Source organism: Balaenoptera physalus (genome assembly GCF_965194825.1).
Source record: "Balaenoptera physalus genome assembly, chromosome: 11".
Classification (NCBI taxonomy): domain Eukaryota; kingdom Metazoa; phylum Chordata; class Mammalia; order Artiodactyla; family Balaenopteridae; genus Balaenoptera; species Balaenoptera physalus.
The window spans coordinates 110,479,602-110,502,671 of record NC_138896.1 but is presented as its reverse complement, the minus strand read 5'-3'; the positions used below and the strand labels follow the sequence as shown (position 1 = coordinate 110,502,671).

The following is a 23,070-nucleotide window of genomic DNA, read 5'->3' as shown; positions in this document are numbered from 1 at the left end:
GCTACAGACAGCAGGACACTACCACAGGGGAACAGGGCACCCGGGTCTCTCTTACTATTTCTTACAACTGCTCGTGAATCTACAATGATCCCCAAATAAACTGTTTAATTTTTAAACACTCTAAAAGCTATTTAAAAGCACTGGGATCTCACAGATGTTAAACACGGCAGACAGGTAAGTTGGAACCTGGAACCTAGCTATACCACTCATGAGCTGCAGGTCCTTGGGTCAGTTCCTTAGCCTCTCTGTGCCTCAGTTTCCTGGTCTGTAAAATGAAAGCAATAACAGTAGCTACCTCATGGGATCTGTCTGAGTATTAAACGAGGTAACACACATGAAGGTCTTAGAACAGCGCCTGCACAGAATCAGCACCGGATAAGATGTTACTTTTCTAATTGTTGCCACTATCAAAGAAGCAAGGAACAGAGCAATGTAGTAGCACAGAAAGCAAAGAAAACGTATACACGTGGGTGTGAACTGTCTCTGAAGGATCCACAAGGAACTGGGAGAGAACAGGAGGAAAGGAGACCCTTCCCTGTAAGACTGGTGCTTTCCACATTGCCAGGGCACTAAATGCCACTAAATTGTACACTTTTCAATGAGTAATTTTATGGTATCTGAATTTCACCTCAATTCAAGAGAACTGTGGAGTTTTTTAATTTTGCTCCATGGACAAACCAAATAAACAAAATGTAAAACTAACAAGGAGTAAAGAAAGGCAGGCAGGCCCTCAGCATGTGCCTCCCTGGGCCTCAGGCCTCGGGCTCCTGGTGCTGGCCGTGGCCTGTCCTCTTCAGCGTCGACTGCCTGCCTTAAGTCTCCCCTCCCGTCACTCCCAGCGGCTACTCCTGTCCTGGTCAGCCTCTCTTCCTAGCACCCGGCGACCAGCACCGAAAGCCCAGCCCTGCCCGCCTGGTACTACCACCCAGGCCACACTGGGCCCCAATCTCTGCCGTGTCACCAGCAGGCCCATCAGGCCTTCTCGAGCCCGGCAGGACCTCTATCCCTTGGACCATCAACCTAGTCCCTGCTTCCCCTCCTTCCCCTCCAGCCACTCTGCCGCCCTGGGTGCCTTCTCTGAGTATAGCCGGGGCCCTGAGACCACCGCACCCTGGTCCACACCCCTCACCTCTCCCAGAGTCGGCCCAGCCTCCCTCCCTCCCTACCCCCCTCCCCCCAACCTGTAGTCCATCGGCAGCGGGGCAGTTAGAACAGCCCACACGGTGGTCCACGACGGGCTGGGGACGTGGACGCCCTATCTGCCTCTCCCACTTCTCCCATCCACCTTGGCCACCTCAGAGCCCCCTTGCTGCTTCCCGTTCAAGGAGCATGTGCATCTTTACGCCCATGGTGGTTTTAAACATGCCAGCAAATCCTTGCTTGGGTGCTTCTCTGAGTAAGGCTGGGGCACCCCTAGTGGTTCCCGGGGAACCAACAGGAGGCAGCCTGGGGCTCCGTGGGAGCAACGCCCGGAGCCAGACCCCACTTGGGGCGTGAGGAGTGAGAGCGCTGCGGTGTCTGCCCAGCTGTGACGGAGCCTCGGGTCGCCAGCCTGGGCCAGCCTCCGGACGACCAGTCCCAGCTGCCGTCTGACGCAGTAGCATGAGATCCCCGGTGAGAAGCACCCAATTAAGCCCCTTCCCCAATTCCTCACCCACTAAATTGTGAGTGAAATTGAAATGTTTAACGCCTAAATTTTAGGGCAGTTTGTTACTTAGCAACAGCTATTAGCAGGGCGCCTCAGGGCCTCCGCAAGGGCTGTTCCTTCTGCAGCTCGACACCTAATCACCTCTGCTGCTGGCACCTCCCGAGGCTGGCCCTGCACACCTCCCTCTGCCCACCCTTATTTTCTTCATAGCACGTTTACCACCTGCCGTGATCGCACATGTTCGCTCCTTTTCCTATGCCCTCCGCCATCCATACTGTAACCCACGAGGGCAGAAAGCGCCCTGTCCTGTTCTCCCCTAGGGCCTCAGCACCCGGTGGGTACCCAGTGCCTGTTGAACGAGGGATTGAATGCATGCGAACTCCCGTGAGAGGGCAGAGACCGCAGCTGGTGTCTTCTCAGGGGAGCTGCCAAGGCCCTGGGCCTCTGGCGAGGCATGCTCACCCTCCCACCCCAGGACCCAGCACTGGGCCCCCAGGGGCCTCCAGGCACTTTCCTGGATGGGAATGGGCTGAGATGTTGTTCTCAACTTTGGCCACCAGGTGGCAGCACAGGGACCGAGACTCCTTCCTAAAGACACCAGGGGCTGGGACTCTACAGAGAACGCTGGTCCCAATGCAGCTGTAGGGGAGATTGGGGGCCGGCTGGGGGTGTAGATAACCGGGAATCCAGGTCCTGGGCCCAGAGCAGCAGCAGCCCTGCCTGCAGGCCATTCTGGGCGTGAACTGGATGCTCCCCAAGGCTCTCTGTCCCGGTTGTCTGGAAAGTCATAATAAGGAGCTTCTGGTTTGTCTGTGAACTGTTTCCTGCCCCTCTGCCATTTCAGACCTATCATAGCATTTGCAGCCATATCTTTAAGACAGGAGAACTATTATTTATTTAATATTCTCCTTTAAATAGACCTTTAAAACTTACACATAACGGGAAGGAATTTTTCTATCAGCACCTTAACAGAAACCAGAGTCACCTGCCAGAAACAGACAGTAACTGTAAAAATAAAATAATCACCAACGTCAAGTACTTAGATGGCATTCATTGAGTGCCAGACGCCGTGCCAAACATCTCCTGTGTCTCATTTAGTTCCCACAACATGATGAGGTGTGTCCTAGTACTACCCCACTGCAAAGGGAACTGGGGCACAGAGAGGTTAGGCCACTTTCTTGATCTCACACAGCACATAAGTGGCACCACCAGGGTTGGAATCACCAGATTCTTCAAAAGCAGTTCAGAAACGCAGCCTTTCCCACACACTCACACTGCTCAGTGTTGGCTCAAGCACACACACCAGCACACACAGCACCAGCTGCCCCCGTGGGTGCCCTGCTGGCCTGATTTCTAGGCATCAAGACCCTGGGTTCAGGCCGGGTCTCCCAGCCCCCAGGGATTCACTGTCATCCCCCTGTACTCAGGAGTCCTCAGCGAGTTCTAAGTGCTCCCCTGGGGCCTGGAGCAGCTGTGGGGCACCAGGTGAGGCACAACAGTCCTGATGCCCGGAGGCGTGAAGTGGGACTCCCCACCTCAGCCCCCCGTCCCGCCCCCCTCTCCCCCGGCTGCGGCCTGCAGGCGCGGGGATCCAGGCAGGACCTGGAGACCCCCGTGTAAAACAAGGCTACAGGGTGGGCTTGGGAGGAGAAAGAGGCACCCTTGGGCCTGATTCCGGGAAGGGGGGTTCCGGGGGAGTCATGTATAGGCGGCTGGTCCCCCAAGCCAGCCCCTGGACCCCTGGTATGTAACGCAGCAAAAAGGCAAGGGGACACCGTGCTCCCCCGACCCGCTCATCCGCCAATGTGACAAGGCTTCTCGGCGTCGGGTAGAGGATGGCGCCCCCGACGAGCGGAAGAGGACGGAGCCGCGCCGGCGACAGGGCTCCCTCCACCCAGTCTCCACCCTTCGCGCCCTGGACCACTGCTCAGCTGCCCCGCTGGACTGGGTGGGGGCCGGGCAGACTGGCCCGCCGACCGCCTCGCCCACCTGCCTGGTCCCCAGCAGTCGCCGCCTCGCCCCGCCACCCCGCCCCTGGCGAGCAGAGCCCTCGCCCCCGCCCCCGCGCCGAGGGCAGTGGTGCGCGCCGCCGGGAGGGTCCCGGGTCCGGATCCAGGAGCGAGGACCAGCCCCTGGGCGGCCCTGGGGTGGGTTGGGGTAGGGTTTCGGGTCTGGTTCCCGGTGCGGGTCCGGGTCCGAGGACTCGTCCGCCGGCGGGCCAGCAGGAGGGCCTGGGGCGAGTTGCCCTGGGGCGGGTTTCAGGTGCTGGTCCGAGGACTCGTCCGTGGGCGGGTCCAGGGGCGGGGCGGGGGGCCGGCTTCGGGTGCGGGCCGGGCCGGACCCCGCGGACAGCGGCGCGCGCCGGGCAAGCATGGGGAGGCGCTGCTGGCGGCGGCGCGCGCTGCTGGCCGCGTGTCTGGGCGCCGCGTTCCTGCTCCTGGGCGCCGCGCCCCGCGCCCTGCGCCCGGGTGAGTGCCCGCCGGCCCCAGGGCCGCCCCACCAGCGGCCGGTCCCCCGACCGGGTCGGGGCACCTACGGTTTCCTCCCGGGCTGGGGGACTGGGGCGGGTGGGCTCAGAAAGGCTCTAAACGCCCCCGCCCTTGTCCCGGCTCCCCGCAAGGGTCTTGTCCCCTCGGGAGTTGGTCTCCCAAGGCCCGGAGAGGTGAGAGGTGACAGTCCGGGCCTCCCAGCCTGTGCCCAGGGACCAGGTGAGTGGTGGGCGGCGGAAGGCATTAGGCCCACCCGGGAAGTTTGCCTCCTTTGCCTCGCGCTCACCCCGCTTAGGGCCCGGAAACCCCTCCGGGTGCGCGGCCGCGCAAGGGTGGCGGGCTTGACGCTCCGGGTCCGGAGGTGGCCCCTCCGCGCACCGCGCTGCGCCCTGGCGCGCCTGCTCCGGCTGAAGTTCGCGCCGGGAAGGACTAGGGTCCTGAGTCCCCACCTCATGGTCCGGCGGGGCAAACAGGCAGCCAGTCGTGACCGCCGTGCGGATTTCCAGCTCCGAGCCGGCCGTGTGCTGAGTCTTCACTCACGGGAGAGGCCGAGGGGCCCGTGGGCGGCCTGGCGCTGGAGGTGCCCAGAGGCCTGTTCTGACCTCTGCTCTGTTTGCCTTTTCCTGGTGTGAGTGTGAGTGAACGTGAGAGTGTGTGTTGGGGGAATCCGTATCTCCTTCCCCACCCCCTGTGGGCTCTGCAAGAATCCTTGGAATCACGCCTTTGGAGCCTTGCAGAGGGGGTCCAGGGAGGAAGTAACCATGTCCCCAGGTGGGAGGGGACCATGGGAGTGTGGGGTCAGGGTGGCTCAAGAGATGAGGCTGAGGAGACTTTGGGGTCAGCACGTACCCACCTGGCTGGGTCTGGGTGACCTATCCCTGCCCCACTGCCCAGGGCCTCAGTACTCCCATCTATAAAATGGGCTGCTCGAGTTCTTCCTTACAGGGTCTCTGGGGAAGTGGAGTTAAATGGGAGCAAAGTGCCTGGCTCCCAGCCTCTTCATCAAGCCGGATGTCACATGGGTGGCGTGGTGCCCCCCGCATCCTGGGGTGAGGGGCTTCCTTCTCCTGCTCACCTCAAACCTCTGTGCCTGCCTCTGGGCTGCGGTCCAGGTGAGCTGGGCTTGGGAGGCTCCTCGGTGCTCACCAGGGCTCTGCCCAGTCACCCTGCCGTTCACACCGTCCCCTCCATGTCTGGACACAGCTTCCCAGACCTCGCCGCCTCCCCAGGCCCACGGGAGGGAGCCGCAGTCAGTCTTTCCGTCCCCCGACCAGTTCTGAGGGCTGGGTGGCCATGGGGGTGGTGCTCCTGGCTCCTGGGGAGGGGGCTCCCATGTCCTAGCTGACCCGAGCGTACCCCAGCACTGCGTGGGCTGTAGTCCTAGTGTCTGCGGTCATGACACTGGCCACCCACTCTTTCTCGAACAAATGTTTACCAGGACCTAGGGCCGGGCAGGGCACAGTGGTTCCTGGCCCCCAGGGCTCAGGCTCAGGTGTGGGGGGAGAGAGAAGCTGCACTTTGTTCCTTCTGACCTCCTCCCTCTCCCGTAGATTAGGAGGGTGCCTCCCATGCCCCCTTCCTAGCCTTTGCTCAGGCCGTTCCCCACCTGAGCCGAACCTGCCTCATGAATACCCTTGGCCATGACCCTCTCCCGCAGCAGCGTGGCCTCACTGCGTCTGGCCTGGCAGACCCTTCTGGAACCCTGCTTCCAGCGCCCCCAGGTAGGGTGGGGCCTTTCCTCTGCTTCCCAGAGCCCCTCTCTGTTCCTTCTGGACTCTCAGACCTTTCCCCATGGCCTGCTGCCAGCCATCAGAGCTTTGAGGGTGACCTGGACAAGCAAGGGTTAATCAAGCCAACCTACCCTGCTGGCTCTTCTGCCCCCAAGCCCTGAGCTGAAGCCCCTGACCCCAGGAGCCAGTGAGGCTGTGCTAATGGTGGGCCTGCAGGCCCGGCAGAGGGGGCAGAGACAGCTGGGCAGAAAGGGCAGGCTCTCTGTCCAGGGCCTCTGGAAATGGCTTCAACAGGGCCTGCGGCATCTCCGAGTGTGTCCCGGCAGCGTGGCCCGAGCTGGAATGGGGTGGAGCGTGTGGCTCGTGGCGGAGGGATAGGGCTCCAGGGCCCAGGAGGGACTGCAGCCCCTTCCTCCAGGCAGCTGAGTCTCCAAAGCGGCAGAAGTTGCCACAAGGTGGGCAGGAGACCCCTGAAGCGGGCTCCGCTGCCCCTTTTCTAGTGGGGAGGTCTGGAGCACCCAACTGGTGCCCGTCAGGCCAATGCTGACCTAGTGGCCAGGGTCCTGGGGACGAGGAAGATGCCAGAGGAGGTGGGACAGCTGCCTGGGGCACTGCTGCCCTCAGCGCCCTACCCTCGCCCCGGCCCCACTGACAGGCCCACTGTCCCCCCTGCCCGCCCACCCTTGGCTTCCCCTGTGGCTTACCTGGTGGGGTGACTGACTGCTTCTGTGTGATGCCCTTGACCACGTATTCTCTGGGTGCCTGTTTGTGCCAGCGTCAATCTGGGCTGGGGACAGAACTTACTGATAACCTGCCCTCCCAAGAGTTTCTGTTTTAACATCAAAAACCCAGATCTGCAGTCTGTACCCTCTGTCCCCAGAGGCACACCCAGGGAGAGCCGTGATGCTGCTACTTTAGCTCCCCACCCCTGCTGGTCCACAGGGGCCTTGCTGGGAGGTGCTGGGGCCCACCCTACCCCACCCCGTCCTGACCTCCATCCCCTTCCGGGTTCACAGGGTTGAGCATCTTTCCTGAGGTTGGCAATCAGGGGTGTTTCTCTCAGAGCCATGCTGGGCTTCTGCCCACTTCCAGGGGACACTGGGTCGGGGGGGGGGGGCTTGTTCCCAGGGGGCTCGCCCCTCCCTTCTGGGGCTGGACTGCTGCCCTCCTCGTCCTCCGGAGCACAGCCCATCCCTTAGGGCCCCGCTTCCTGTCCGAGGTCTGAGCCCCTCCAACAGCCTTCCTGGAGGGGCTCCAGGGGGAAGGACCCAGGAGGCTCGGGTGGGGACGCCGGCTCTGTCCCCGCTGTCCGTCCGCTGCCTTCTCGGGCACAGCAGCACCTGGGGACCCAGGCCGAGGGAACAACGGTCCACGATGGCCTCGGAGCCCCTGCAGTCGTGCAGTGTAGGGCCCTGTAGGCAGCCACCGTTTCTAATGAGACACCAGGATTTGGTCCCACGCAGAATAAATGCAGAAATGCCCAGTGACTCCTGGTGAGCCAAGGTGCCAGGGCTGGGGGGGCGGTCAGTGAGGACAGGGCCCCTGAGGCCTCAGCAGCAGCCCCTCAGTGCAGGCGTCCGGGCTTGCCCCCGGCTGCCCTGTATCCGCTGCCTCCCCCGGAGCCCCGCAGGCCCCAGCCCGCAAGGTCTCTCAACGCCTGCTCCGTGGCGCCCCAGTGCCCGACTGGACCCCCGACTCCTTCCTGTCCTGGCCCTAGAATCACAGCAGGTGACGGGTCAGAGACGGGGCGCCCCCAGAGAGCTGTGTCTCAGACTCACTGGGCCAGATGCTCTGCCATCAGGGGCTCGAACCACGTCTGCATCTCTAGGTCTGGCTTTTCTCTGTGGTGGCCTCACTCCCCGCTTCCCAGCCAGCGGGCAGCGCCTTCTCCGGTAGTTTCAGCCAGGGTCCCAAGGAGGCATCTCATTGGCCTGGATTGGATCACATGGTGCCCACCTCTGAGCCAATCGCTGTGGCAGAAAGGGATGGAATGCTCTGATTGGCCAGAACTGGTCACATGCCCAACCCAGCCGCTACGGGAGTGGGGAGCCTATCAGAACCACCTGGAGGGAACAAGCAGGTTTGTGTCTGGAGGGAAATCAGGTGGGTGACCGAAAGGAGGGGGTGTGGCTGCTGGGAGCCCAATCAGTAGATGCTCACCACACTGCTGCCCACTCTCCCGAATTGCCAGAGGGTTCAGAGCTCTAAGGCACCTTCCAGGACACCAGAGAGTAAAAGTCAGCTGTCAAAACAGAAGGCTCCAGAGTAGGGACTGGTCGTCTCATTTTGCAGAGGAAGACGCTAAGATCAGTAGAAACGAAGTGACTTGCTCGAGGCCACCCAAGTAGGAAGTATGGGTGCCAGGATTTAAATCCACGTCTAAATCCTAACCCTTATGCTTTCTACTGTACAGGGCAGGTGTATTTGGGTTGGGCTTTGAAGGCTGCATAGGAGTTTACCAGGTGCAAAACAACGAAAGAGAATTGCAGGCAGAGGGAGTGGCACAGAAAAGCATGGAGGAGTGAAATGGCCTGGTGTGCTAAGGGATGTGCTGCTCCCTCAAGGGTTCATGAGATGGAGCAGTGAAGTGGAGGCCAGGAAGGTACTGTAGGTTGGTGAGTGGCCTTGAATGGCAGGCTAGGAATTGGGGTGATCGCCCCATGGCCAGGAAGGGCCATCAGTCTTTAAATAAATACTCGCAGACACTAGCTGAGGTACAAGGATTATAAGAAAACAGGACAGTGCCCTCCTTGCAGAGCTGACCTTCCAGAGGGGCAGCCAGACATCAGCCCACACAAATCAGATGATCTCAGCAGTAATGAGTGCTGTGAATAAATTAACGGGAGGCTGTGGTGGGACATTTGAGCTGTCTGGTGGGACATTTGAGCTGAGATCTGAATGAGAAGTATTGACCCTAAAGTGTAGAGGTTTCTCCTGAAGTGGGGACGCACCTCATGTGTCCACTGACCAGCAGGAGGGCAGTGTGGCTGGAGCTGAGTGAGTGAGTGAGCAGGAAAGGGTGGGGCTGCGCCTGGAGACGCCCTGGAAGGAACTGGGACTTGCCATCAGCCAGCGAGAAGCCACGTGGGCTTTCCATCACACGGTGGTGGGAATAAAACCTGTGATTATCCCAGGCAGAGGGGACGCAACTGTACTGGGAGTGATCTGACCAAGCAGGGTTCTGTTCTGGGCATTGTGGAGCTCAGTGTAGAGTGTGAATCTTAAATACAAGTGGAGAGATGGCTACTTAAAGAAAAAAAAAAAAAAAAGCGGCAGGATTGCTTTTTTCTCGTGAAGGGCTTGATCTCTGGAGGGAACATCCCTGCCCCCAGCCTGCAGGTCACAAGGGGACCCAATGGGCCGGGCAGCGCTGCTCCTGCCCATCTGTTCTTGCGACACTGGCCCAGCTAGAACTTATTAACCAGAAGCCGCGTCGTAACCTCTACTCCCTGGGCAGGGGTCACCAAGCACAGCTTCCCCCACGGGTGCAGCCTCAAGTGGCCCAAGTACGGCTGCGCCGGGCCTGTCCTCAGGGTGAGCGGGTCAAGGACCGTTTGTCGGTTTCTCTGTTTTTGGTTTCCCTGTGCGGCGTGCCACCCCCTGGCCTGCGGTGCTGTGAGGATGGGTGGGGTAGTGTGCAGGGCAGGGTAGGGCACGGCAGTAAAGGACGCACTCACGCCGTGTACTGGGGTCAGGCCTGCTTAACGCCCTTACTTGCTGTGAGGCCTCAGCAGTTTTCTTTGCGACTTTGAGCCTCAGTTTCCCCATCTGTCAAGCGGAGATAACAATAGCTCCTACCCCCAGGAGTACACGTGTCAGTGAACAAAGCAGGGGCACGGTGCCAGGCTCTCGCCCACCCAGCACCTCCTGCCCGGCTCCCCGGCCTCCCTGCAGGCTCCTGTGCTGCCCAGGACACTCCTGCCCACGTGCAGCAGGCACTGGGCTGTCAGGCTGGGCCTCACGCTGGCCCACTGGGCCAGGACCCAGGCCTGCTCGTGAGTCCGGGGCTGCATGGCTCCCCGGCCTGGACCCCGTAGGCATGGGCCCTGGGCGCCCCCAGATGGCGGGCAGCTCACCCCCTCTGCTTCCCGCCCCTTCACACCCAGCTAGTTTGCTTTGAGCTATTTCCGACATCCTGCTGTTGTCTGTTTCAACTTCTCCAGCCTCTGTCCCTGTCCTCCTGTGTAGCTGCCTTTGTCTCTGTCACCCCTCAGTCCCTCCCACCTCCTTCCGCCACCCTCTCCCCCTTCTCTCTCCCTCTCTCTCTATAACCTATTTTTGTTTCCTTTTCCAAAGGAGAACCCGCCTGCGGTTTTGCCTGTGGCTGCTCTGGGCTGGCCCAGGCCCCTCCCTGGCCATGAGGCTGGGCCTGCCCACCTAACCCTCTGGCCTGTCTGTTCCACAGTGCCCTTGGCAGGGAGGCCTGGGACCTGGGGCCTAGTGGAGGGGCTTGGCGACGGGAGTGGGGGTAGCAGGATGCCTCCGTGTGGCCCTCTGGGGACAGCGCCTACCCTCGGAGCCCAGGCCTCCAGCTTCACGGAGGCGAGGCTGGACCCAGGGATCTCCAGCGCATTCCCCTTCGACCCTCCTCCATGGCCACCCTGCCCACCCTGCTGGACCGCGGCTCTTCTGCTCTGTGCAGTGGCAGGCGTGGAGCTGGGCGGAGGCGGCCCAGCCCTGTAATCACTGGCCTCGGCTATTCTGGGCCTCTCGCCTTCCACCCACTGGCTCCCGGGGTCTGGGATGGGACCTACTTTCCTGCAGGCTGTGGTCTGGCCAGGAAACGAGAGGCCCCACACAACGCTTGGTGTTGCCGGAAGGCTGCGTGCTTCCGAGTCGTGGGGCTCTGGGGTGGAGGTGGCCTAGGTCTGCTCCTCTGCATGCCCCCCCGGTGGGCACCAGCCTTTTCTCCATCCCCAGCCGTGACCCTGAGGGAAGCTCTTCCCCTCTCAGAGGCTCCACTTTCCCATTGGCAGTGGTGAGGCGGACCCCCCCCCCCCCGCCAAGGCTGTGCGTGGTGCTGGGCTAGTGTGGTGCCAGCAGCTCCTGGGGCCTCCCTGCCAGCCAGCAGCCAGGAAACAGAGGTTCAAGTCTTGGGACCACCGATGACCCCCAAGACCTGGGCAGGCCCTGAGGGCCTCACCCCTCCACATGCCCTGGTCACAGGAGAGCTTGGTCCTTGTTCTGGGGACACTGGAGTGGGGAGGGGCCCTGAGGCTGCCAGAGGCCTGGCAGGTGGCCTGAACAGCGGGCTTCAGGTACACACAGAGGGCTCTGGAGGCCGGGGCACGGCCTGTCCGCCTGTCATTTACTGGTTCATTCAACCACCTCCGCCAGACACTGCTCCAGATCAGCGGTTCTCAACATGCACTGCCGGGCCAGCAGTAACAGCACGCCTACACTGTCAGAAACACAGACTCACGGGGCCCGCTCCACACCTACAAGGGCCAGAACCTCTGGGTATGGGGCCAGGCCACCTGTGGTTCAGCAGGCCCCATGCACGCTCAAGCTGGAGAACCACTGCTTGTGGTCAACTGGCCGATAGGTCAGTTCATCAGATTTTCCAGGTTTGCTTGTTTGCCAAAGACTTGTCTTAAGGAAAAGTCTTGCATCCTGGCAGCATTTTAAGACTCTTCATTTGGTTGAAAGCCAAGGTTCATGGAAACGTTCGTTCTTTTTATGAATATATTATTTTCTCATATGATCCTCAATTCTTAAAGATATTCCTCTTGTGAATATTCCATATTATTATGAATTCAATAATTTCTCAGTAGCCATGGAATATATTTAAATTTGTAAACCAGATTTACACATGTTCTTGTATATATTATTTTTTATGGTCAATATTATTTATTTTTATTGAGATAACACTCTCATTCTACAAAATTCACGTTTTTAAAGTGTACAGTGGTGTTTAGCATATTCAAAAGCTGTGCACTGTCACAGCTGTACAAACCCAAAACGTTAGCCACTAGCCCTGCCCCCCATGTTCCCAGTGCCTGCGTGCCTCCCCTCCCCCCCATCCCACCCAGAGCCCCTGGAAACCACTCATCTACTTCCTGCCTCTATGGATTTGCCTGTCCCGGACGTTTTATATAGACGGAGTCAAACAATGTGCGCAGGGCCTTCTGCGACGCTTTTTTCACTCAGTGTCAGGTTACAAGGTGCATCCACATGGTAGCAGGTGTCAGTGCTTCACTCCTTTTTATGGCCATTAAATCTGTTAGCTGTGGGTTTTTCCCAGATGGCCTTTATCAGTTTGATGACGTTCCCTTCGATTCCTAGTGTTTTCATCATGAAACGGTACTGAATTTTGTGCAGTGTTTTTTCTGCATCTCTTGATGATCATGCGGGGTTTTTTCTTTATTCTATTAACATGGTGTATTACCTTGATTGATATTTTTATGTTGAACCAACCTTGCATTTCTGGAGTAAATCTCAATCGGTCATGGTGTATAACCCTTTTTATATGTTGATGGATCTAGTTAGCTAGTACTTCCTTGAAGATTTTGCATCTATATTCACAAGAGATACTGGTATATAGTTTTCTTTTTTTGTGACGTCTTTGGTTTTGGTATCAGGGTAATACTGGGTTCATATGACGAATTGAGACGTGTTCTCTCCTCTTCTGTTTTGTTTGTTCGTTTGTTTGTTGAAGAGTTTCGTAGAGATTGGTGTTACCTTTTCTTTAAATATTTGGTAAAATTCACCAGGGAAGCAATCTGATCCCGGGCTTTTCTTTGTGGAAATTTTAAAAAATTACTAATTCAATCTCTTTACTTGTTATATGTCTGTTGAGATTTTCTATTTCTTCTTGAGTCAATTTCAGAAATTTGTGTCTTTCTAGACATTTGTCAGTTTCATATAGGTTAAATCTGCTGTTGTACAGTTGCTCATATTGTATTCTTCAACCCCTTCTTACTTCTGTGAGGTCCACTACTAATGTCTCCTCTTTCATTCCCAGTTTTAGTAATCTGCGTCTTCATTCTTTTTTTCTTGGTCAGTCTAGCCAAAGACTTGCCAATTTGGGTGGTTTTTTAAAGACTGCATTATAATTTATTAGTTTATTAATAACTATAACCATATTTAAGAAAAACAAGAGTCTTTGGTAGTTCCGGGAAGATTGAGCAACGCAGCGATGAGACACAGCACCCCTGCCCTCGGAGGCTACCAGTCTGCGCGAGAGCAAAACCTGCGTTTACCGTGAGGCGACGCACACACCAGCAGGGGACGTACAGGCCACTGTAGGTGTCCCCAGCGGGTCACCTGAGCTGGTCACCTGCTCACCACCAGAGAGCCGGCAGCTTGGCTGTGCCATGTCCGCTGCTGCCTAGCCCTTTCTGTCCGCCTGTGCCCGGGGCCAGGGGAGGCTGGACCCAGCCAGCCTGCTGAGCCCTAACTCCCAGGGCTCCATGCACGTGGCTGGCAGAGGTGGGGCGTGAGATGAAGGCAGATGGAGGTGGGAGAGGTTGGGTGGTCAGGGCACTCCCGGAGGGCGGTGGTTTCCACCTTCCCTCTTGTACCCTCCTGCCCGGCCCCCTCCAACTGGGGGGGGGCAGGACGTGGGGGCAGGAGTGACACCAAGCACCCTGCCCTGGTGGACGAGGGGCCCTGTCAGTGCCCCCAGAGGCAGGCGGGACACAGGTGGGAAACTGAGTCCCAGAGGTGGATCCAACGTGCCGAGGTGAGCTGGCCAAGCCCCCAGGAACACGGCCAGTCTGTCTGGTGCAGCAGTGAACGCCCCTCTCCTTACTCCCCCAGCGTTTGAAAACAGGGCCGTGGGCTCCAGCTGGCTTGGCGGCAAGAGGATGAGTCCCCTGCAGATGCTCTACGACCTGGACCAGGTAGGTGGACACACGCCCCGTCCCTCCCTCCGCCTCCAGCCACGGGAAACCCCGAGCTCCCACGTGGACCTGCTGCCGTGCGGCTGCAGCCACAGCCAGCCTCTGTCCGGGAGGGAATGCTGGGCTGCGGCAGGGCAAATCGTGGGGCAGGCTGAGAGACCTGGGGTCTCCAGCTGTGGACTGAGGCCACGCCCTCTGCAGCACTGTTCCACGTGGCGCACAGAACGACCAGCGGGCTGTGTGCCACCCACGGCAACAGGCGGCAGCCAAGGGACCCCCGATCTCAGTCCTGCTGTGACAGAGGGAGACAGGCGGGCGCCCCCTCACCAACGGGGGGACCTGCAGGGACCACACACTGTGCCCACTGGGAGCACACGTCTGGCTCACACACACCCCAGCGGGCACACTCAGCACTACCGAGCGCCTGCGGGTCACCTGGGTCCCTGCCCTTGAGGTGCTGACGGTCCCGCGGGGGGAGGATGGCATCTGATGGCTTCCCGCACCAGCCTGCACTGACTGGGGTCCAGGCTGCCCTGAGCTCTGACGGGAGGGCACAGTGTAGATGGAGACCCCCTCTGAGAAAGGGACACGGGGCCTGCAGAGGGACAGTGGAGATGCAGATGGGGGCACCGAGTACCTGGCGGTGGCAGAGGGCCATAGCGGGGCAAGGGCAATAGGGAGCCGGGGAGGAGGACCACACTGGGCTGGGGAAGGCGGCTGCTCACCGAAGCCCTGAGGGCTGAGCCCAAGGCACCCACACCCTTGGGGTGCAGGTGGGAGGCCTTGGTTCAGCGAGGGTGACAGGCTTGCCCTGGGCCACACAGCGAGCGGAGGGCAGGCCAGCCTCTCAGCAGGCTTCTGAGGAGCAGGTGGGGCTGGCTCGGCCCCCTCGCAGCCTGAGGGCCCAGTGGCCGTTACGTGTCAAGGCATCCTGCAGCTGGACAAACAACAGCAGAGAAACGGTCTGACCGACAAGTGCTGACCGTGCACCGGGCACTCGAGTTCCGGGAGCCCACGCAGGCCTCACGGCAATCCTGTACGATGGGGCGTCATCATCCCCGTTTACCTATGGCACTGTCCCTTGGCACGGGGAGGCCAAGGACCCTGAGAAGGTCACAGAGCTCGTAAGGACTAGACCCTGGCTGAGGGCCAGCCAGGCTGGCAGGGATGAGGGCTGTGGCTGTAGGACTCCGTCCCGAACCGGTGGGCACAGCCCCGGCTTCTGAATCCTGAGGGGCCCGAGGTGGAGTCCCAGCTTCTCTCCTTGACAGCTGCAGGCAACCCACTTCCTCTGAGGCTGTTTTCTCTTCTGTAAAATGGAGAAAGCAGTGCCTGTCTTGGTATTCATAGGGCTGCAAGCAACAGAAAAGCTAGCTGAGGCCAATTTAAGCCATCGGGACACTCACTGCTTATGTCTCAAGATGCTCAGACACCAGCAGCCCCTGGTACGGCGGCACAGGGCTCATCCCCATCCTCCGGACGTTACTACTGTGTAAGCTACTGGTCTTACACCCCACCCCGGTTTTAGGGAACGGTGAGAAAATACTCAGTTTGCCCCGGCGCTTAGCGCTCTGACGTCAGACGTCTTTACCAGGCTGATTCTGACGTCGCATGTCCGTTCTCCGGCTCTCGGGGGTCCACAGTGCCGTGCACGCGATCAGTCACATCCTGCACGCGCCTCAGGCCGGGTCGATCCACTTCCCCCCATCCAGGCCCCCTGTCTCCCGCGTGGCCCTGACCCACCCCCGTCCTGTCCCCGCAGGGCCCGCGCTCCGCGCTGGCCGAGGTGCACCGGCAGCGGCGCGACCTCCTGCGCCGCGCCTGCAGCCGCCACACGCGGCGGCAGCACCTGCTGCAGCCGGAGGACCTGCGGCACGTGCTGGTGGACGACGCGCACGGCCTGCTCTACTGCTACGTGCCCAAGGTGGCCTGCACCAACTGGAAGCGCGTGCTGCTGGCGCTGAGCGGCCGCGGCCCGGGAGACCCGCGCGCCATCCCCGCGCACGAGGCGCACGCGCCCGGCCGCTTGCCCTCGCTGGCCGACTTCAGTCCGGCCGAAGTCAACCGGCGCCTGCGCGCCTACCTGGCCTTCCTGTTTGTGCGCGAGCCCTTCGAGCGCCTGGCCTCGGCCTACCGCAACAAGCTGCAGCGGCCCTGGGGCGCCACCTTCCAGCGCCGCTTCGGCACCGGCATCGTGCGGCGTCTGCGGCCGCGCCCGGGCCCCGATGCGCTGGTCCACGGCCACGACGTGCGCTTCGACGAGTTCCTGGCCTACCTGCTGGACCCGCGCACGCGCCGCGACGGGCCCTTCAATGAGCACTGGGAGCGCGCCCACGCGCTCTGCCACCCGTGCCGCCTGCGCTACGACGTCGTGGGCAAGTTCGAGACGCTGGCGGAGGACGCGGCCTTCGTGCTGAGCCTGGTGGGCGCGCCCGGCCTGCGCTTCCCCGAGCCGCCGTCCAGGGCCCGGGCCGCCGGGCGCGACCGTGCCGCGCGCCTCTTCCGCGACATCAGCCCCTTCTACCAGCAGCGCCTCTATGGCCTCTACAGGATGGACTTCCTGCTCTTCAACTACTCCGCCCCCTCCTACCTGCGGCTGCGCTAGCCCTGCGGGCGGGGGCATGGGGCGCGGAGACTGCGCAAGCTGCGGGGCCCTGACTCCGCCCCGAGAGCCGCCGCCCCCGCGCTCTCTCACCCTCGGCCCGCCCACCCGGGCCAACCGCGTCCCCGGTGCAGCCCCCGTGCAGCCCACCTCCCCGCGGGGGGGGCTGGACCCCTGGGTGCCTGCCGCCTGCTTCCTCGAAGCGCCCCAGCCGGCGGGTGCTTCCCCAGGACCCCTGAGTGGCTGAGGATGGGATAATAGGTTTCTAGGTTGCGAGCGCCTGTTTTTTGTCCACTCTGTCCTGGAACCTATCCGTGGCGCAAGATTAGAACGCTGGCTCGGCGCAGCCTGTGGCCCATCCTGGGGCCCTCCCCACCTCACCTGCCCGGATGAGGACGGCCCTGGACTAGGAGAGAAGCCCGCCGCCCCTCCCCGGGCCAGGTCCAGGGCAGGCCCAGCCTTGTCGCCAGCTCTGCTCAGGCGGCGACCGTGAGCTGCCGGCCACCTGGGGCGTCCTGAGTCCAGAGCTCCCCGAGGGCCCTGTTCTGGCCCCACCCTTGGTCTCTGTCCTGCTCGGTCTTCCTGAGCCCACAGAGCCCAGGTTGCAACGTAGTGGCAGACTTTATACGACCTTGGTGAGCTGGGGAGCTCATGTTTTTGAAATAAATGTGTTTTGTTACTTTCTGACATTTTAGAGTTTCTGTGTCTCATTTTGCCATTTGTTCTGGGGGCATGAGGTTGTCTCATCTTGAGCCTGGGTCACCTTCACAGCAGTCCACAGGTACCAGGTTATGTGGGGAGTGGGATAGGGAGGGGGTACACCATGGGGAGGGTGCTACATTCTGGCTCAAGGGGCGACAGTGACACTTGGGGGAAACCTATCCTTTTACTCTGCCTGGGTCGAGGCTTAAAGACAAACCAGCTCAGCCAAGCCCTGCGCTTCGGGCTGCCTCCTGCCCTGGGGTGTGTGTGTGTGTGTGTGTGTGTGTGTGTGTGTGTGTGTTGGGCTGCTTGGCAATGAGGATCCCCCCTCAGAAGCTACACACGCTGTGTTACATCATGCCGTCGATGCCCCGATGACACACAGCTTTGTTCCAAGCTCACGCAGCGCCCATGCAGCCTGTGATGTGACCTGTTTGCTGAGTTACCTCCATCCAGAAGCCACACCCCAGGGGCATCACAATTACAAGTCACCCTCCTGCTCTGCCCTGACACTGCGTGCTGTCAGCCCTCAGCACCTGCTGTGGTCTGGCACTCATCACAGGCGCACACACTCCCTCAGGTGGGGCAGCAGTGCACGCGCCCCGTGTCTCCGTGTCACACTCTCCACAGCCCACCACACAGCCCTCCGCTGTGCCCTGCCCTCGCCTGCCTTGGGGTATCTGCCTGCTCCGAGCTCTCTGGCTGGTGCCAGAACACCTGTCCTCCCAGAGCTGGGGTCCCGGCTGGGTCACTGGACGATCCGAGAGAGGCAGGGTCTCATGGGCAGAGCTGGACAAGTCGTGAGGGCGCCCAGGGGGCTCTCAATCAGGCACGCCCATCAGGGATTCTACTAAAACCAGACACAAGTTCCTAAAGGGATTGAGGTCACCAGGTGAAGGTCCCAAGCGTCTACCTTGCTCACCATTGTCTCGTTTTCCCAGTTCCTCAGTCTCCAGAACTGGGTGGTGCCGGTCAGCACCCTCCCCTGGATGGAAGGGATGTGGGTGGATTGGTTTACGAAGACCTGTTTAAAAGAAGTTTCAGTGTTCTTTTGCTTTTTAGGGCTTTCGTTGTCAGGAAAATGTTTCCCAGATTTTTGTAGTTGTGGTGTTGGTTTGTTTTTTGTTTTGTTTTCGGTTTTATTTTGTGGCTTTGTCATCCAAGCAGCTTCCTGGGAGGCCTATTTCCACGCTTGAAAAGTTTGCTAAAATAAACCCCTGGTTCTTTGGGCCTGGAGGGATGGTGCACATTCCGTCTCCAGGCAGAGCCCCACTTCCCCCCGCCTACCGGCCGGACCAGGCCTTGAAGCTTCTCCGGCCGCAGGGGGAGGCAGAGGGAGCGCCCTTCGAAGTGCCTGCTTCCAGGGAAAAGCCGTCAGCGCCGTCTGGTGGAAGAAGGGGGAAGGGGGCCCGCCCTGCAGCGTTTGCCCCTCAGGTGGGAAACTGCAGCGTCCTCCCGGGACTCAGCCCCAGGTGCCTGCGTGGAGGCCCTCCCTGCCCTTCGGTGGCGCTTCCTGGAACCTCCTCCCAACTGGACTGGTTGCATCCACATCCCCTGTCTGCAGACCTGCTCTGGGGAGGATCCACTGCGGACTTGCTTTCATTTCACTGGTCCCTCACTAATAGGCAGTTAGGCTCACCTGCGTCCTTGCACGCACCTGGTCCTGCGCACGCGTGTGTGACTGTAGGAGAAACTCCTGGAAGGCGGGCCCGCACCCGCGACCACCTTCTCCTTAGGAGTCCTCAGCCCTGTGCTGGGCGTGTTTGGCTCTGCTCACACTCGGGGCACCAGGACAGTCGAGGTCTGGGCGGCTGCACCTGCACTCTGGCAGCACGCCCCATGCGCCACACGGGCCACCGTGGTCATTTCTCTGGCCTGTGGGGTGACTTTGCACCGAGAACCCCGCTCAGCCTCTCCTGCTGTCAGACATGCAGCGTGTCGCGCGTTTGTCTGTGAGATGCTTCCCAAAGCTTGTTTTCTTCTCTGAGGACCTCGTGTACAAACGCTCAGCACACAGCGAGACCAACAGATAGTTCCTTACTCCCTAAACGTTCTCTCCTTAGCGAGAACTTGCAGGGGAGGAGCCCTGAAGAGCAGCACGTTTTATGACTGGATTCAGGGGACTGGCTGAGCTTTTTCTACGGCAGAACCACCGGCTTTGCCCCACGCGCCCTCCAGCTCCGTTTCCTAAACGCTCTGGGGCCACAGCCAGTGCAGCCTGGAGGTGGGGCTGAAGGAGCCTCTGTCTGTCAGCTGCTCGTGGCCACGTGCAGAGAGACCCTCGGGAAACAGTGTGGTGCCCGCAGGTGAGGGTGGGTGCTCAGGAGCCCTCTGGCCAGCAAGTCTTCTCTGGAGACAACGTGCCAGGGGACAGGACCGGACAGGAAAGCTCAGAGCAGCCTCGCCCACCACAGCAAAGAGTGGAAACAACCAAACATCTATTGGAAAGAGATGGACACTTGCGCACATTGCTAAGGGCGGCCACCCTGATCCTCCCCAGGGTCCCCACCCCCTCTCTCTCTCTCTCCCAGGGGGAGGGCTACAGTGAGGGTCCCAGTCTGAGTGCTCTCCCAAGGCTCCAAGATGACGTCGTAGCCCCCGTCTTAGTAGAACAGAGGGGAACCCTTACATCCTCAGCAGTCACCCTCCCACATATGCTGCTCCTACGAAAGCCAGGGGATTCCGCAGGCTGGATTGCAGCGAGCCGGGAGCCCTTCTTCCATTCCCATCTTCTCTTTAGAGTTGTAAAACACCCACAACGTGGTGTTAGGTTCACACAGTAAACATTTAGAAAATGGTATGCCCGTCCCCAAGTCCCCAGCTTTTCTACCCAAAAGTTGTTACCCACGTACACATGCCCACACACACGTGCACGCTCATACATGCACACACATACACCCACACACCGTTTTCTAATATACACAGATGGCAGCATTTTAGACACTCTCTGCTGTGCTTTAAAAAAATATCTGAACGTCCTTTGCAGATTGTTCCAGATCAGTATGTAAAGGACTGCTTCTTCTTTCTAATGCCTGTCTAGTGCTTCGTGGTGCAGCTGTGGCATAATTTAAAGGCGCCATTAATGGATATTTAGGTGGTTTCCAATCACTTGCTATTTCCTGCAGCGCTGGAATGAATATCATTGTCCAAACATCTTTACTTACATGTGTGAGCATATCTTTGGGGTAAATTCTTGGAAATGATATTCACACGCTGCAGAATTGACCGTCACCCCATTTTATGAATGAGAACACACAGCCGGACATGCAGACGACCTTCCAAAGGGGTGTGAACCTGCAGCGTGCATTCACGGGGCGACCTTTCCGGGGATCCTCAGGGCTGCTCGCCTCCCCACAGGTCACCTCAGCCTGAAGGGAGCTCCCGGAGCCGCTGCCCTGAGCGCCCGGGGGGTGGGTGGCCGAGAGAGAGGCGGCGCAGAGCCGGGCTCCAGGAGGGGCCCCCGGGGGGTCGGGCGGCATCGGCCGGGGGGTGCCGCGGACCAGGGGAAGCGGCAGCTCAGCAGCACCAGCTCCCAGGCGTTGCTTGGTGGTGACGGTGGCGGCCGGAGGCTGGATAGTGGAGGGAAATCCGGGGCCCCCAACCTGGAGAAGCCACACAGAGCCCCGCGGTTACCCTCAGGAGCCTCCCCAAACCCCTCAGAGAAGTCTGCCGGGGCCGCAACCAAGATTCTGCTCCCAGCGCGGACACGCCGCCTCCCAAACGCCACCCGCCTAGACATCCAGCAGCCTGACGCCTCCTGCGCTCTGCCCCTACCTGGACCCCATGCCTGCCCATCTTGGGAGGGACCAACCGTGTGCCACCACATCGTGCGGACTCCTACCTCCGGGACCACCTTCCCCAACCACCTGCCGAAACCACGCTCTCCCCTCCCCCTCCTCCCTCCCCCACTGGGCCTCCTATCCCCACCTCCCCCATTGGACCACCCTCCTCGCTCCCCCATTGGATCAAGCTCGCCACCTCCTCCATTGGAGCAGCCTCCCCAGCTCCCCCATTGGACCACGCTCCCCAGCTCCCCATTGGACCAAGCTCCCCACCTCCTCCATTGGACCACCCTCCTCGCTCCCCCATTGGACCAAGCTCCCCACCTCCTCCATTGGAGCAGCCTCCCCAGCTCCCCCATTGGACCACGCTCCCCAGCTCCCCATTGGACCAAGCTCCCCACCTCCTCCATTGGACCACCCTCCTCGCTCCCCCATTGGACCAAGCTCCCCACCTCCTCCATTGGAGCAGCCTCCCCAGCTCCCCCATTGGAACAAGCTCCCCACCTCCTCCATTGGACCACCCTCCTCGCTCCCCCATTGGACCAAGCTCCCCACCTCCTCCATTGGAGCAGCCTCCCCAGCTCCCCCATTGGACCACGCTCCCCAGCTCCCCATTGGACCACGCTCTCCAGCTCCCCATTGGACCAAGCTCCCCGCCTCCTCCACTGGAGCAGCCTCCCCAGCTCCCCCATTGGACCAAGCTCTCCACCTACTCCACTGGAGCACCCACCCCAGCTCCCCCATTGGACCAAGCTCCCCACCTCCTCCACTGGAGCAGCCTCCCCAGGTCCCCCATTGGACCAACTCCCCAGCTCCCCATTGGACCACGCTCCCCAGCTCCCCATTGGGCCAAGCTCCCCACCTCCTCCATTGGAGCACCCTCCCCATCTCCCCCATTGGACCATGCTCCCCAGCTCCCCATTGGACCACGCTCCCCACCTCCTCCATTGGAGCAGCCTCCCCAGCGCCCCCATTGGACCACGCTTCCCAGCTCCCCATTGGACCAAGCTCCCCACCTCCTCCACTGGAGCACCCTCCCCAGCTCGCCCATTGGACCATGCTCCCCAGCTCCCCCATTGGACCAAGCTCCCCAGCTCCCCATTAGACCAAGCTCCCCACCTCCTCCACTGGAGCAGCCTCCCCAGCTCCCCCATTGGACCAACTCCCCAGCTCCCCATTGGACCATGCTCCCCAGCTCCCCCATTGGACCATGTTCCCCAGCTCCCCATTGGACCACGCTCCCCAGCTCCCCATTGGGCCAAGCTCCCCACTTCCTCCATTGGAGCACCCTCCCCATCTCCCCCATTGGACCATGCTCCCCAGCTCCCCATTGGACCACGCTCCCCACCTCCTCCATTGGAGCAGCCTCCCCAGCTCCCCATTGGACCACGCTCTCCAGCTCCCCATTGGACCAAGCTCCCCGCCTCCTCCATTGGAGCAGCCTCCCCAGCTCCCCCATTGGACCACGCTTCCCAGCTCCCCATTGGACCAAGCTCCCCGCCTCCTCCATTGGAGCACCCTCCCCAGCTCCCCCATTGGGCCAAGCTCCCCACCTCCTCCACTGGAGCACCCTCCCCAGCTCCCCCATTGGACCATGTTCCCCAGCTCCCCATTGGACCACGCTCCCCAGCTCCCCATTGGACCAAGCTCCCCACCTCCTCCATTGGACCACACTCCTCGCTCTCCCATTGGACCAAGCTCCCCACCTCCTCCATTGGAGCAGCCTCCCCAGCTCCCCCATTGGACCAAGCTCCCCACCTCCTCCATTGGAGCAGCCTCCCCAGCTCCCCATTGGACCACGCTCTCCAGCTCCCCATTGGACCAAGCTCCCCGCCTCCTCCATTGGAGCAGCCTCCCCAGCTCCCCCATTGGACCAAGCTCTCCACCTCCTCCACTGGAGCAGCCTCCCCAGCTCCCCCATTGGACCAACTCCCCAGCTCCCCATTGGACCAAGCTCTCCACCTCCTCCATTGGAGCAGCCTCCCCAGCTCCCCATTGGACCACGCTCTCCAGCTCCCCATTGGACCAAGCTCCCCGCCTCCTCCATTGGAGCAGCCTCCCCAGCTCCCCCATTGGACCAAGCTCTCCACCTCCTCCACTGGAGCAGCCTCTCCAGCTCCCCATTGGACCAAGCTCCCCGCCTCCTCCATTGGAGCAGCCTCCCCAGCTCCTCCATTGGACCAAGCTCTCCACCTCCTCCATTGGAGCAGCCTCCCCAGCTCCCCATTGGACCACGCTCTCCAGCTCCCCATTGGACCAAGCTCCCCGCCTCC

General features: G+C 60.6%; 3 protein-coding genes across 7 annotated transcripts in view; 1 reads left to right on the top strand and 2 right to left on the bottom strand.

Annotated features, from left to right (window-relative positions):
• UROC1 (urocanate hydratase 1) overlaps positions 1 to 7,870 on the bottom strand; it is a 40,664-nt gene extending 32,794 nt beyond the window's left edge. Inside the window, exons 1-2 of one of the 3 annotated variants that reach the window (XM_082413963.1) lie at positions 7,646 to 7,870; positions 6,572 to 6,654 (exon numbers count right to left, since the gene is read on the bottom strand). The gene's annotated coding sequence lies outside the window, so the exon portion shown is untranslated. Of the gene's footprint in view, positions 1 to 4,586; positions 5,146 to 5,212; positions 6,017 to 6,571; positions 6,655 to 7,645 lie in introns of those variants that run through there. The other 2 variants (XM_082413966.1, XM_082413964.1) reach the window with 2 other exon arrangements.
• On the top strand, positions 3,970 to 17,000 carry CHST13 (carbohydrate sulfotransferase 13). Of its 2 annotated transcripts, none has more exons than XM_082414025.1 (3): positions 3,970 to 4,116; positions 13,629 to 13,711; positions 15,474 to 17,000. In XM_082414025.1, exons 1-3 carry the CDS (start codon positions 4,020 to 4,022, stop codon positions 16,314 to 16,316), a joined length of 1,023 nt encoding a protein of 340 aa, XP_082270151.1. In that variant the 5' UTR covers positions 3,970 to 4,019; the 3' UTR covers positions 16,317 to 17,000. The 2 variants fall into 2 exon arrangements, with proteins under 2 accessions (XP_082270151.1, XP_082270152.1); XM_082414026.1 differs by lacking the exon at positions 3,970 to 4,116 and adding an exon at positions 15,062 to 15,203 and having other exon boundaries at positions 13,633 to 13,711.
• The window catches only part of LOC309638280 (uncharacterized protein C3orf22 homolog), a 23,014-nt gene continuing 13,649 nt past the window's right edge, over positions 13,706 to 23,070 (bottom strand). Inside the window, exons 4-5 of one of the 2 annotated variants that reach the window (XM_082414042.1) lie at positions 17,938 to 20,617; positions 14,986 to 15,020 (exon numbers count right to left, since the gene is read on the bottom strand). In XM_082414042.1, the coding sequence (XP_082270168.1) occupies positions 20,374 to 20,617 (244 nt within the window). In that variant the 3' untranslated portion in view covers positions 14,986 to 15,020; positions 17,938 to 20,373. Of the gene's footprint in view, positions 15,021 to 17,937; positions 20,618 to 23,070 lie in introns of both variants that reach the window. The other variant, XM_082414043.1, reaches the window with a different exon arrangement.